General features: G+C 40.7%; 1 protein-coding gene across 1 annotated transcript in view; it reads right to left on the bottom strand.

Moving 5' to 3' along the window:
• Window positions 1-16,150, bottom strand: part of PANK1 (pantothenate kinase 1) — a 71,751-nt gene that overhangs the window by 11,141 nt on the left and 44,460 nt on the right. The window contains exons 3-4 of the mRNA XM_003783779.2: window positions 5,686-5,939; window positions 7-92 (exon numbers count right to left, since the gene is read on the bottom strand). Of these exons, the coding sequence (XP_003783827.1) occupies window positions 7-92; window positions 5,686-5,939 (340 nt within the window). The remainder of the gene's footprint in view (window positions 1-6; window positions 93-5,685; window positions 5,940-16,150) is intronic.

The following is a 16,150-nucleotide window of genomic DNA, read 5'->3' on the forward strand; positions in this document are numbered from 1 at the left end:
TGTCGCCTTTAGCTGCCATTTCCAGAGCTTCTTCAAAGGTCTCACAACCAGTCAGCAAGCAACATAGGCCTAGGAATGTTCCACCTCCAAGACTGAAGGAATAATAAGGTTTATTTTTAAATTTTATTTTAAGATATGCCCATCCAATTCCCCAGCTACATCAAGACTATTAATATAGGTTAACAAAAACAGAAGAAAAACCAAGGTGCACTTGAATTACAGTGCTAGTGTGCAATGGAGCTTTAGGATAGGTTGGATAAGAGGCCAGAGACTAAAAATAAACATCAAGGAAAATCTGCCCCCAAATTTGAGAATAAAACCAGAGAAAGACTCTCACTGATTTCCGTTGTGAGACCTTCAACTAGCCACTAACCTAAGTGCTTTGTTTAGCCTTCCCACCTATGAAATGGGGCCAAGTCACGATCTCTTCTATTTAGAGAGTGGTCTGAAAGTAGCAAACATCCAAGAAATGACTGCTGTTAAAAATCCTCATGCAGTTGAATACAAATACTTAGAAATACAAGGCATGTGTACATAAAGTATAGTTTATAGCTATTCAGCTAAACCATCCAATCAAAAAAACTGACCTAGGACTCTGCCAGGAGTAGCCAGCCCTGAAGATGTCTTTCACCTGATCTTCCTTGTCTAGCAGAGATAGTCTCATTTAGTTTTCTCAGAATTCTAGAAGAAAACTGCGGACCTATTCTGCTAGTGAACTTTTTTCCAATAGATTTTGAAAAAGTTGGCTTGGTGCCTATAGCTAAGCGGCTAAGGCACCAGCCACACACACCAGAGCTGGTAGGTTTGAACCCAGCCTGGGCTTGCCAAACAACAATAACAACTACAACCAAAAAATAGTCAGATACTATGGCTGGTGCCTTTAGTCTTAGGCAAGAGAATCGCTTAAGCCCAAAAGTTTGAGGTTGCTGTGAGTTGTGATGCCACGGCAACATAGTGAGACTCTTGTCTCCAAAAAAAAAAAAAAAAAAAAAAAAATAGAAAAGAAAGAAAACGTTATTAATATTTTACATAACACCCAATAGTAAAAAATAGCAACAAAAGCCAATAAATGGTCTCAGTGTTTGAGTAATGTTTTAAAAGCTTTTAATTGCTTTGGAGAGAGTTTTTCTAAGATAGTCTTTTCAGACAAAATTAGAAACTAATATAGTAGACAAGAATGAATGCAACTAGGTATTAATATCAATGAATGGGACTGGTCGCAGTAGCTCACGTCTATAATCAAGGTACTCTGGAAGGCTGAGCTGGGTGGATTACTTGAGCTCAGGAGTTCAAGACCAGCCTAAGCAAGAACAAGACCCTGTCTCTGTTAAAAATAGAAAAAACTAGCTGGGCATCATGGCAGGCACCTGTAGTCCCCGCTACTTGGGAGGCTGAGGCAAGAGGATCACTTCTTTTTTCTGTTTTTTTTTTTTTTTTTTTGAGGCAGAGTCTCACTATGTCACCCTTGGTATAATGCCATGGCGTCATAGCTAACAGCAAACTCAAACTCTTGGGCTTAAGCTATTCTCTGGCCTCAGCCTTCCAAGTAGCGGGGACTACAGGCGCTGCCACAATGCCCGGCTACTTTTTGGTTGTAGTTGTCATTGTTGTTTAGCTGGCCTGGGCCCCGTTCGAACCTGCCCACCCCAGTGTTTGTGGCTAGCACCCTAACCACTCGGAGCTATGGGTGCGGAGCTAACAAGAGGATCACTTGAGGTAAAGAAACTGAGTTTGGTGTGAGCTATGATGATGCCACAAGACTGTACCCAGGGTGACAGAGTGAGCCTCTGTCTAAAAATAAGTTTAAAAAAATAGTAATATCAATGAATGCAATTGTGTATTAATATTAAAGTCACATAATGGAAAGAAAAGTAGATTCAGAATAAAGCCATGACCAGTGAACTCCAGACAGGAAAAGGAGCACTGTTTCCTAAAGTTACAGACATAAGTTTGTCTCTTTATTTAACATGTGGAAGAATAAATATAGGAGAGTTGCTCTTATCAGTCTGTTCTGAAACCCCAAAGAGCTACTAGCTCTAAGAATCCAATTGGTGTTTAGGCACTGGCTTTTAAATCTAAGAAAAAAAAAATCAAGTTGGGATTAATGTAAGTTTGAAAAATGACACTTTCGACAGGTGAGGCAGGAGGTCATTGAATTGAGCACAGGAATTCAAGCTTACACTGAGCTATGATCATGCCACTGCACTGCAGCCTGGCAACAGAGCGAGCTCCTGTCTCAAAGAAAGAAAAAAAAAAGGAAAAGAAAAGAAAAGAAAGAAAACTTAGAGTAAATTGTGTTTATTTTCAAAACTGTCTAATAAGAAGTTACCAGGTTCTTAGTAGAAGCTACCAGATTCTTAGGCACACAGTTCTTTAAGTTGCAAAGTGAACTGCATGGAATAGTCTTACACACGATTGAAATTATGGGTTCTCATGGAAAATTACGTAGCTAGGCACCCTGAGCAGCAGCTACGTAAATTGTAGGTGCAACACCATGAGAAACAAAGTGCTCCATGCCTATTATTACCTTGACAATTCAGTCCCAGTAGAAATTGTGGCCCTCCTCTAAGAATTTTATCTTTGTTTACATGTAACGTGGGATGTCAGGGTACGCTGCCAGTTTCAGCCTACCCTACAATGCTAGCATGGGAACACTTTTTGCTTTGTCTGCAATCAGGATTTGTTTTTTTCTCCCTGTATATGTTTTAAAAAGACTTCTGGGCTCCCATTTCTAGCTCCTAAATATCTTTCACCCCCCTAAGAATTTTTCTTTGCCCATTAAGTATTTGTATCAATCAAGGCATTCAACAACCCACTTCAAAGATAGGCAACCGAAGACACTGGCTGACTCAGAAAGAAGGTAACTCAGCAACTGATGTGTTGGTAGAAGTGAAAAAGGGCAAGTGCCTTATATGATTGGAAAAGGGCAGGTGACTCCAGACAAAGAGCTGAAGCTGAATGGGAAAGCGAGCATGCATCTGCACAGTGGGCACACTGCAGGGAGGAGGAGAGGGTGCTCAGCTGCAGAGGAGCCACAGTCTCCATCACTTTACTAACATCCTCACCCTGCTCGGCACTCTTTAACCAAGTGATTTCCTTGCTCAGAACCAGATAATATGTTTGTGTTGGCAGGCACACAGTAAAACCTTCAGTAAATCAGTGACAAAAACATTGCTAGAAAAAGCCATTGAATATTTTCATCGTTTGAAAACAAAACAAAACAAACGACCAACATTGCAGTGAGGGATGCAGAAAGAGAAGACTTTAGTAACTGAGCACTCGTGTCCTTAAAATAAGGTTCCAACATAAGATGAGATGTACTGCTACTTTCACCAAAGTTTCAAAATTCCTTACATCCCTCTTTTAACAGACAAAACATTCTAACCATGTCAGCTCTAAAGTAACCTTTTCCCCACTGACTTCTATAATAAAATTGGAGTGATGTCACTACAAAAAAGATGTTGCTATGTAACCCAGGATGCAAAAAAATTACACACGACACTGAAACAAACCATTTAAAAGCATGTTTAAAAGGAAGCTGGTATCCTGTAATAAAGTGGCTTCTTAAAAATACTTAATGGGAAAATCAGTATAATACAATTAACAAAAATCCTGGAATTATATCAGTTTATAGAAGGAGTATTAAAACTTAAGGCTTACACCCTTTGTTAGATCAATGGTTCCTAAAGTTTGCTCCATAAGCTGATGTTCCCTGCTAACTGTAATGGTTAATGCCAGAGATTTTCTAACTTGAATCAAAAAAATCTTTGACAAAAACAACTCTGATTGGATAAGGATCTGGGCCCTATATATTTGATGTTTCACTGCCCTGCCCTACCTGTGGTAGTCCCTGCAAGGGCTTCCTAAGTACCTTCAGCATCTTCCAAAATGATTGAACAGAGAGTTTATTAGATAACCAGAATTTATTGATGATTGCACAACACTGGTCATTAATGGGCATTTACCAACATTGGGAATTTATAGACACTACTACTTGTGTAATAACCAAATACCATAATTAGCTCCTGAGCAGCTATTCAAGAAGATAACCCAGATCCTGGGGGCTTCCAAGTGTGAGAAAGTATGCCTGTAATGGAAGTCATGAAATTGATAAGTACTAATCAATAAAACTGTAAATATCTCTAATTGTGAGAAATGTTTAGCTTGTTGTTACCTTGGGACTAGCTTTACCAATTCAATTACTCCTTCTGGGAGGAAGTCTATTGTTTCTTAAAAACTAGATACCTTTTTCAAGAGAACACTCTCAAAGGTAAAACCAGATCAGCTGAAATGTTAATGTCTCTGACACTCTGACAATCCTAATGAGGCCATTCTTACATGAGCAAGTGTGTTCAGTAGTATTCCTAGATTCTTGTGTGAACAAGCAAGCTTCTGGATTCCCAGTGATAACATGTGTATCTAGTAGCAAAATGACTCACACAGCAAAACCTACACTCTGAGCCCAGCAGGCTTCTGTCAGAACATGTGTATGTGCGTGAGTGTGTGTATGTGCATATGCTTCTCAACAGCAGCACTGCTGACATTTGAGGCTCAATAATTTTTTGTTATCGAGGAGCTGCAGGATTTTGGCAGTATCCTTAACTCAGTAGATGCCAGTAGCATCCCACCTCCAAAAAAGTCTTCCTCTCCTAAGCAGGAAACCACTGATTTATCTCAAGTCATGGAAATACACTGGAAAAACAGTGCTGTCCTCCTGTGGGTAAATAGTCCTGTAGAATTTTGGTACTGGAAAGTCTTATGAAGTCAACTTTATAGAAACAATCCCCTTTAATGGCAGAAATGAGAATAATGAGACCCCAGGAAGGTATCTTCCTCTATCAAAAACAGTAATTTCAACATCAGGACCAAAGCGCATTGTACACAACACTAGTTTCTTAAGTTGTCCCTCCAATAAGTTAGAGAAATACTTTATACCAAATCTTCCTCTTTGAAGTAAGGAGACTGTTTAATTTTGTTTACACTGGGAAGTCTTGAAAGGTAACTGACCCCTGGTCCTTTCCCCGTGTTGACTCCCCACTAATGGGAAGCCGGGCCTATTTGTCCCACAAGGGCCTTGGGCAGGTGCACAGAAAAACAAGCCCTCTGCCCCACTGAGGCCACAGGGCTGCTTTCCTGCCCACAGCATTCCAAAATTCCTGGGAGGTGTGTTGACTATTGTAATTTTCAGCTGGAACATTTACCTGAGGGAGAAAAAACATTCTTTGTAAACCCAGTTTGGTTTGCTGGTTGGAGGAATGTATTATTTCAAACAAGTCATCCTGTGCTGGGCATCAGGAAGGTTCTATAAGAAAGTTTCTTCTGAAGCCCTCTCTGACCATCCTAAGCATCTTCCCATCTGAATTCTACTGTGCTGTTTGTCCCTGCTATTCTTCTGGCACTGAGTATAGACCTACTCGTTGGCAACATTCTGATGTGTACAACCTTTCTTCCCTCAACCTGACCATAGTTTCCATTACGGCAAAGACTATGTTTTATTAACCTTTATATAAATCACCCTCCTTATTACTACATGTCATTCAACAAATTCTATTTGGTTGACTGACGGCCATGATATTTCTTTTAAAAATGTAATCAATAAAAATAACCTTTTACTATAAAGTAGTCATCAAGGAAGAGGCCTAAGTTTAAACACAAAAAGGTTCTCGTCGTAGAAAACATGTTTACCTGGTCCCTGTAACTCTTTTATAGTTGTCCTTGGAGTACACAGCTAGAATGCTGACACCTGAGCCCATGTTAACCAGTAACATAGGGTATGGATTATCAAGGCAGTACGGCTTTTTTTGACACAATTCAGGATTTGTGGGATTTTCAAAATAGTAACGTTCCGGCTTGCCATTGAAGCCAACAGAGTCGACGTAAAGCAGGCCCTGAATCAGACAGTCCAGTTCATCCAGTTTATGCAGCTGCAGGTCAGCAATCTGAAAGAAAACAAAATCTTGTGAGATAGCATGACCACCTACGAGAAGCCCCAGAGGCTCTAGCTGGGTTTAAGATCGGGTTATTCACGTTCAAGGCCTAGAAACACCTCCAAACCTACAAACTGAAATTTTGTTGATAATCAGCCACTCCAGTGAAAGAAAAGCCTTTACCAGATAGCAAATCTGCCCCCGGTACAGGCTAAAAGACACGAGCCTGCTGGTTGCTGGGAAAGCATCTACCTGCATGTGTAATGGTTGAATGATGGCCTCTGAGAGATACACCCTGCCCTAGTTCCCAGGACCTGCAAACGCATCCTTATTTAGAAAAAAGGTCTTTGCAGATATAATGAAGTTAAGAATCTTGAAATGAAGTGATCATCCTGGATTATCAGCCTGGATTATCAGAGTAGGCCCTGAAATCAATGCCAGGCACACAGACACATAGGAATGACTAGAAAGACACGGAGAAGGCCACAAGAAGGCAAAGGCAGAGACTGGAGAGCTGCACACAGGCAAGGAACGCCAACAGCATCCGAAAGCTGGACAAGCAAGGAATGAAATCTCCCAAGAGCCAGTGAAGAATGGCCCCGACAATGTTTTGATTTCATACTTCTGGCCTCAAGAACTATTAGCAAATAAATTTCTGTTGTTTTAATCACCCCATTTGTGGTATTTTGTTATGGCAGCCACAGGAATCTAATATACGATGTAACAAGATGGGGGTTCTCCTGCAGGATGAGCAGAGTAAGACTATTCAGAAAGCATCAAGGATCTTACACATGTTGAAAGAGCATGAGGTCCAGAGAGACTAGGAACTAGGAAGAGTCCCTTTTGAGCCCACAAAGCCCAACTACCCTTTTCCCAGGCTTGGGCTTTGTAGTTCAACAGACTTGACTTTGAATTCTAACTCGAAAACTTACTTAACTAAAGGATTTGAGGCAATTCACATCTCAAACCTCAGTTTCCTCATCTGTAAAGTGGGAATAATAAGTGTGTAGTGTTGCTGTGAAGATGACATGATAATAATGTGTGAGAACAAACAATTAAGTTCACAAACTCATCCTAGAAAAAGTGTTTTGTGGGCTCGGCACCTGTGGTTCAAGTGGCTAAGGCGCCAGCCACATACATCTAAGGTGGCGGGTTCGAATCCAGCCCAGGCCCGCCAAACAAAAATGACGGCTGCAACCAAAAAAATGGCCAGGCGTTGTGGCAGGTGCCTGTGGTCCCAGCTACTTGGGAGGTGAAGGTAGGAGACTCGCTTGAGCCTAGGAGTTGGAGGTTGCTGTGAGCTGTGATGCTTGAGGGGGACAGCTTGAAACTCTGTCGCAAAAAAAAAAAAAAAAGAAAGAAAAAGTGTTTTGTTAGTTGGTGAAAGTATTTTTTTTGGAAAGGAAGTTTGTTTTTTTGAGACAGTCTCACTATGTCGCTCTCACTATGTGACATCACAGCTCACATTCACAGCAACCTCAAACTCTTGGGCTTAAGTGATTCTCTTTCCTCAGCCTCCCAAGTAGCTGGGATTACAGGCGCCCACCACAATGCCTGGCTATTTTCGGTTGCAGTTGTCATTGTTGTATAGCTGGCCCAGACCAGATTAGAACCTGCCAGCCTCGGTGTATGTGGCCGACGCCATAACCACTGTGCTACAGGCGCCGAGCTGGAGAGGATGTATTCTTGATATACAGAAATAAGCACCCCAAGTGACACTTGATGATGACACAAATCTATCCATAAATGGTTCCAAACATTTCACTTTTTACCAAGGGAAACTTTTGGATGAGATACATGTGATTATGCACGTAAGGAGACAATAATATAAATATGAAACTACTTGCAGATTTGAAAACCAACAGCAGGGCACAGCAGTGTAAATGCCATCTCTATCCTTCCTGATTCCAGTGCTCTTACACCACTGGTCATAGTTTGGCTTCTTTTCCAGTTCATTGCTGTCCCTAGCACCATCCTTGAAGTTATTCCCGTCATAACTATTTAATAAACATTTATTAAATGGAACAGGAAAAGTTATTATGTCCTGGATCATCCCAAACTAAAAAGTAGCAATTTCATCAGTCAGTCTTGGAACATAGATCAACTGGCTTAAAAATTAATCAGATGTTCATCAACAATATTGACAGCAAAGCCCAGAGCTAACACCACAAACACAGACAAAGTCTATCCAGCTGGACATTCTGAAACTACGCTGGAGGGAAAAAATATAAAAAACCTGCCCAGGCAAATAAACTAAGCACGTACAACTCTGATTTGAAAGGAAAGGTTATCAATCTTTCTCCCCCAAATCATTCTCAAATAAAGTGCAAGTAGCAAACAAACATCTCTCTGCACATTTTACTGAGGGATAGATATTTATGAAACCTGAGGTCATGCAAACACAGACTGGGAAACAAAGGTATTAGTCACTTTTACCGAGACCTAGAGAGACATTTCAAGTTTTTGCCATCCAGGAAAAAGTATAGGCTCTCAAATACAGGCAATGAGTCACTGCTACTTAGATTTTTAAATAGGACATTTTAAATTCAGGACAAATTGGGAATTAATCCTCAGGCTTTGCAGTTTGTTAGTACATCTGAATTAACTTTGTAGAAAGCTTAAATGTTAAGATTTCAGCTCAGAGAAACACCCTTTCCCTGGACTTGGTTTTCTTTATAACAGGGGTCACAAATTCAAATGCCTAAAGAAGACACTAAGAAAACAAAGGCCTGAAGCCCTTGACTAGAAGTAAAATCACAGAATGATGGGCACTGCAGCAAAGACAACCTGCATGTATTAAAATTCACCTCCAGTTGGTCTGGCGCTGTGCCGAAGCAGGTGAATTGCTTGAGCTCACAGGTTTGAGACCACCCCAGTAAAAGTGAGACCCCTCCCCTCTAAAAAATAGCCAGGCATTGTGGTGGGCACCTGTAGTCCCAGCTACTTGGGAGGCTGAGGCAAGAGGATTGCTTTAGCCTAAGAGTTTAAGGTTGCTGTTAGCTATGACACCACAGCACTCTACTGAGGGTGACAGAGTGAGACTCTGTCTCAAAAAAAAGAATGAATAAATCAATCAATAAAAAAATATATAATTCACCTCTAGCTCATTGTTGCCATGTGGCAATGGGGGTCCATGTGCCCCAGGTCCACATGACCCTACTTTTGAAGAGTAAGAAATTTAGATTTTTATGTTAAACCTTCCAATTTTTAAATGCTGACACCTAATTTAACATTTTTTAAAAACAAACTGCAGGTCAACAGAAGATGTCTATAGGGTGAATCTGACTTCCATAATAACAATTATATACATAAATATACATATTCTAATGCTGATCTGTATAACAAGCCTTAAATGAGGATGAATGTGAACCATCAGATCCAGCAAAGATGCAGATGATTCTTCATGTAATCTGAGCATAATCTAAGGTATGATGATAACCAGCTCTCTGGGAACAAAAGCCCTAATTTTAGTATTTATTAATGTCTATGGTGTAGACTGCCCCACATGACCAATTTCAAGTTGGGAAGTATGCAGAAGCTGGCTCTAGCACCCCACCACTTGTTTCTTAGCAGTTTTAGAAATTATGAGTTCTGCAAACTCAGTAAGTTAAATTTAAGTCACTCCTCAAACTAAAAACTAACAAACTCAAGCTTGCCCTAAGACTTAACTCTATAAATAATGGAAGCTAACTCATAACTATATCACATCTGTAGGACTCTGGGCATGGAAGACACTATTATTATCCATCCATTAAAATCACTGAGCAGGTTAAGTAACCTACCCCAAATCCCAAGACTAGAAAGTAGGGGAAGAGGTAGAGAAAACTTTAAAACCACAACTATGAAAAACTAACATCATTTTGCCTAATACTAAAGTCACTCAAACGTCTGCGTAGAATAGGGCTCTCAAACTTTACGTGCATCAGACGTCTGCGTAGAATAGGGCTCTCAAACTTTACGTGCATCAGACGTCTGCGTAGAATAGGGCTCTCAAACTTTACACGTATCAGAATCATCTGGAGGGTTTGGCTGCTGGGCCCTAAACCCACAGTTTGTAATTGCATTTCTAGCAATATCCCATGTGATGCTGATGCTGCTGGTCCTGAGACCACACTTTGAGGAGTGCAGTATTTGGGGCTAAATAGCAGGGAATGAATCCATTACCACAGCCCAGTACAGGTTTGCTGATTTGTGATTTGACAAAGTCACATACTCACTAAGAGCACTTGCCCCACCAAACTCACAGGGCTGTTTTCAAGAATCAAAGGAAATGGTTGTGTGAACATGTTTGGAAACTAAAATACTATACACATGAGTTATAACTAACTATACACATGAGAAGCAGGGTAGGTCTGCCCTGGCAGTCCTCTTAGGGAAGGGCTCTTTTCCACAGTACCATTGGTCTGGCAGCGGCCCCAAGGTGTTTCCTGGTTACTTTTCTTTTCTCCAGGTATAGTTTTCTTTGCTTTTGTTGAATTCCATTGCCCCCTTTCTCATCACAAAAGTGATATTATAATAGTTCCTTTTGTTTATTTGATTCATGCTTTATTTTTTAAGTAAGCATAAACTACCTTTTTCTTTTTTTACTAGGATTCTGAAAGTAGTAAGTGAAATGTACTACACTCATGAGAAGTAACATAATTCACATCTCCTTATCTCAGATTGCAATGCATTTGGAAATACCATTTCAAAACCGAAGACTAATATTGAGAGGGCATTCAGTCATTCCCTGTGTGCTCATATTGGGAGAAATATAGACTTTAAACACAAGCATGCTCAGGATAAAAGAGAGTCTCAACATGTTCTTTAGCTCAGTTGGTCAAAAATGATTTACTAAACAGCCAATGAACTAACTAAATAAAGAAATTTGGCAAAAAACTATCCTAAGAGGTTTCACATCTCCTCCCTGGGAGGATTCTACAGACCCATCCCAAACCAGTTATATTAGTATCATCTCTCACCTATAGTTGAGAAATGAGTCACCAAATGTATTTTGGAAAGGAGTAAAACATATATCTGTGTGACACCTTACACTTCCACAATGCTTTTGCTGACTTGAACTCCATAAATCAAACTGGAAGTGACAGAAAAGGTTATCCTACTAAACCAAGAACAATTTGCATATAAAATGGTTGATTCTCAATTACAAAGTAACATTCAGGTTTATTTTATTTTCACAAAGGAGACCTAACAGAGACCTGACAAAGAGATGAATTTCAGACAATATATAACAAAACTTCACAGATGGCTTCTTCCTCCCTCCACCAGGTAATGAAAGGGGCCATCTATGAGTGGTCAAAAGTATCAAGCCAGAATGAAATGAAGTATGATAGCTTCTATCAAATGTTATGCTCCTGTAATATCAAAAATCAGTCCCTAGACTAATAATGGGAACCAGGCTAATTAAGAGGTTTTTTTTAAGAGACAGAGTCTCACTTTGTCACCCTCGGTAGAGTGCCATGGCGTCACAGTTCACAGCAACCTCCAGCTCTTGGGCTTAGGTGATTCTCTGGCCTCAGCCTCCTGAGTAGCTGGGACTACAGGCGCCTGCCACAACACCTGGCTATCTTTTTGTTGCAGTTTGGCTGAGGCTGGGTTTGAACCCACCACCCTTGGTATATGGGGCAGGTGCCCTACTCACTGAGCCACAGGTGCCGCCCTAATTTAGAGTTTTTAAATGGTCCCTTAGATTTAGAGATTTCATATATCCATAATTATTCTGCCCCTTCCTAATGATTTTTCCACCATTAAACTTTTTCATAAGGCTATTCCTTTGCAGATTTCTGGAATAAGCAAAACCAATTCTCAAGTCCTCACACATGAAAAAAAAAAAGTGATGAAAGCTGCCAGAGGCTGGGTGCAATGACTCACGACTGTAATCCCAGCAGTCTGGGATGCTGAGGTGGATGGATTGCTTGAGCTCACGAATTCCAGACCAGCCTGAGCAAAAGGGCAAGACCCCATCTCTACTAAAAATAGAAGAACTGAGGCAAGAGGATCGCTTGAGCCCAAGAGCTGGAGGTTGCTGTGAGCTATAATGCCATGGCACTGTACCCAGGGCGACAGCTTGAGACTCCGTTCCAAAAAAAAAAAAAAGGAAAGCAACCAGAAAATTGTTCAGGCTTGGTGGCTCATGCCTATAAATCTCAGCATTTGGGGAGACTGAGATGGGATGATCATTTAAGGTCAGGAGATTGAAACCAGCCTGGTCATCATAGTGAAAACTTGTTGACCACAAAAACTTAAAAATCAGCTGGGTACGGTGGCACAAACCTGGGATGAGCCAGGAAGATCACTTGAGCCCAGGAGACAAAGGCTGCAGTGAGGTATGATCATAGATCGCACCACTACACCCCAGTCTGGGAAACAGAGCAAGACTCCATCTCAACAAGAAGGAAAAAACAAAACAAAACAAACAAACAAACAAACAAACAAAAAACAGAACAAGCAAATCCTTGGTGCTGTCCTAAATCTCATGTCAATCAAAGAAGAGTGTTTTATATCTTATTTGTTCAAAGGGTTGGGATTTTATGGTTTAAGTAATTAAAAGAGTCACTTACAACTTCTAATTAATGTTAGCCTTAGACTGAACAAAACTCACAAGAATCTAAGTATCTACAAGCACACTTTGGAGATGAGGGTTTACTTAGTTCCAAACCACTGCAATAAAGTCAGTATGGTAATAAAGCAGTCACATGAATTTTTTGGTTTCCCACTGCATATAAAGTTTAATACCTACTTTATACTGCAGCCTTGCAATGGGATTATGTCTATAAAAAGAATATGTATATCTTAATTTAAAAATACTTTATCGCTAAGAAAGGCTAATGATGATCTGAGTCTTTGTGAGTTACAATCTTTCTGCTGGTGGAGAATCTTGGCAATGTCCATGGCTGTTGATTTATAAGGGTAGTGTTTGTTGAAGCAATTTCTTAAACTAAGACAACAATGAAGTTTGCCACATCCATTGGCACTTCTTTTCACAAAAGATTTCTCTGGAGCTTGTGATGCTATTTTTTTTTTTTTTTTGAGACAGAGCCTCAAGCTATCCCCCTGAGTAGAGTGCCATGGCATAGCTCACAGCAACCTCCAACTCCTGGGCTCAAGTGAGTCTCCTGCCTCTGCCTCCCAAGTTGCTGGGATCACAGGTACCAGCCACAGCGCCTGGCTATATTTTTTTTGGTTGCAGCCATCACTGTTGTTTGGCGGGCCCGGGCTGGATTCGAACCCGCCACCTTAGGTGTATATGGCTGGCGCCTTAACCACTTGAGCCACAGGCGCCAAGCCTTGTGATGCTATTTGATAGCATTTTACTCATAGTATAATTGCTTTCAAAATTGGAGTCCCGCCTCTCCAACCCCGCTAACTCCTTTGCCAACTAAGTTTATGTAATACCTTAAATCTTTTGTTGTCCTATCAACAACGTTCACAACATTTTTAGAGGGGTAGATGTCGTCTCAAGAAATCCTTTCTTTGCTTATCTATAGGAAGCAACTCCTTATCTGTTCAGGTTTTATCATGAGATTGCAGCAATTCAGTCACACCTTAAGGCTCCACTTCTAATTCCAGTTCTCTTGCTGTTTCTGTCACATCTTTAATTAACTTCCTCCACTAAAGTCTCAAATCCCTCAAAGTCATCCATGAGGATTAGGATCAACCTCTTTCAAATTCCTGTTAACCTTGATATTTTTACCTCCTCTCGTGAATCACAGTATGTTCATAATAGCATCAAGAATAGTAAATCTTTTATAGAAGGTTTTCAATTTACTTTAACCAGATTCATCAGAGGGCTTGCTATCCATGATAGCTAAAAGCTTACATGTTGTATTTTTTCAGGCCAGGCACAGTGGCTCATATCTATATCTCAACACTTTGGGAAGCTGAGGTAGGAGGATCACTTGAGGCCAGGAGGGTGAGACTGCCTGAGCAACAAGGCAAGACATCTCTACAACAAGTATCTCTACAAAAAACAGAAAAATTAACTAGGTGTTGTGATTAATGCCTGTAGTCACAGCTACTTAGGAGTCTGAGGCAGGAGTCTGATGTTCATTATTTAAGCAATAAGATTTGAATGTCAAATTTATTCCTTTATCTACAAGCTGTAGAATGGATGGTGTGTCAGCCGGCATGAACACAACATTCATCACCTTGTACAGCTCCATCAGAGCTCGTGGGTAACTAGGTGCACAGTCAATGAGCAGTAACATTTTGAAAACAATGTTTTTTTCTGAGCACTAGACCTCAACAGTGGGCTTAAAATATTCAGGACACCATTCTGTAAACAGATGTGCTGTTTCCAGGCTTTGTTATTCCATTTATAGAACACAGGAGGAGTAGATTTCACACAATTCTTTTCTTTTTTTTTTTTTTTTTGTTGAGACAGAGTCTTACTTTGTCACCCTCAGTAGAATGCCATGATACCATAGAGTCATAGCTCACAGCAACCTCAAACTCTTGTGCTCATGTGATTCTCTTGCTTCAGACTCCCAAGCCTTTTGTGTTTATTGCCAGTGCCAATATTCTATGGGTTTTCTTTTTAGAGACAGAGTCGCTTTTGGTTAGAAGGCCATGGCATCATAGCTCACAGCAACCTCAATCTCTTGGGCTTAAGCAAGTCTCAAGGAGCTGGGACTACAGGCACCTGCCACAATGCCGGGCTATTTTCAGAGACAAGGTCTTGCTCTGGCTCAGGCTGGTCTAGAACCTGTGAGCTCAGGCAATCCACCCACCTCGGCCTCCCAGAGTGCTAGGATTTCAGGCCTGAGCCACTATGCTGATGCCTGTAAAGAAAAAAGAAAAAAAAAACCCCACAGAATACTGGCAATAAACACAAAATTACCTAGAACTTATAGTGCCCTGGTACATAGCCATGCAGGATTCCCTACCTAGAAAATCATATATTTTTTTTGAGACAGAGTCTCAAGCTGTTGCTCTAAGTAGAGTTCTGTGGCGCCACAGCTTGCAGCAACCTCAAACTCTTGGACTCAAGAGATACTCTTGCCTCGGCCTCCCAAGTAGCTGGGACTACAGGCGTCTGCCACAATGCCCAGCTATTTTTTGGTTGTAGTTGTCATTGTTGTTTGGCAGGCCCAGGCTGGATTCGAACCCGCCAGCTCTGGTGTATGTGGCTGGTGCCTTAGGTGCTTGAGCTACAGGTGCCACCTAGAAAACCACTTTTTAAATGGTGGGACTTCTCATTGGCTTCTCAATATCTTAGGCCATTTGATAAGTTTTTTCTTTTGTGTTCCATTTCAGTAAATTATTAATTTTTAGGGCTAATATTTGCCAGTCAGAAATGTGGTATGACAGTGATCCTAAAATGTTATAAAAGGAAGAAAAGATGGAGATAAGGAGGGAGAGAAAAACAGAAGGAAAGAGAAATGAAGAACAAAATGCATGTTTGTTAAGTTGAAAGTATTCTACACACAGGACTAATTCAATGCTTGTTTTGTGGTTCATAGCTCTTCCTTGTATATTCTAAATTTAAGAATGATTAACAATATCTGAAGATATAAGTATATATTCCCTATATAAGAGGGATATAGTCATCAAATACAACAATTGCTTGGCTCGGTGCCCATAGCACAGTGGTTACAGGACTAGCCACATCTACCAGGGTTCGAACCTGGCCCAGGCTAGCTGCAACAAAAAATAGCTGGGTGCTGTGGCAGGCACCTGTAGTCCCAGCTACTTGGAGGCTGAGGCAGGAGAATTGCTTAAGCCCAGGAATTTGAGGTTGCAGTGAGCTGTGATGCCACTGTACTCTACACCAAGGGTGACATAGTGAGACTCTGTCTCCAAAAAAAAAAAAAAAAAAAAAAAGTAACAATTGCTTACTATTCAGGGGCTGTGAAACATCTTTTATTTAGCCCTAATCACTCAGATGGATTTTTAAAACTTCTATCTGTAAAGTTGTATATGTACCAAAAACAGTGATTTGGTACAATAACAGAATCCCACAGGTATATACATGCACTACTTTATTACCTGTCAAATTGTTTAATTTATACTATATGTGTTTTTCTGTTCTGAAGAGGGGGAAAGCTTATACCTAGGACACCTAAGGGCCTTAGCACTTAGCACTGCTCCATCTGCCTACAACACTCTTCCCTGGATACTTGCACGATTTGCTCCTCATTTGGGATTCTACTCCAGTGTCTCCTCACCCACCAAGGCCACCCTAGCACTCCCGGTCTTCCTTGCCCTGCTGTTGCTTTTTTTTT

Source organism: Otolemur garnettii, unplaced genomic scaffold, assembly GCF_000181295.1.
Source record: "Otolemur garnettii isolate 467f Iridium unplaced genomic scaffold, OtoGar3 scaffold00008, whole genome shotgun sequence".
NCBI lineage: Eukaryota > Metazoa > Chordata > Mammalia > Primates > Galagidae > Otolemur > Otolemur garnettii.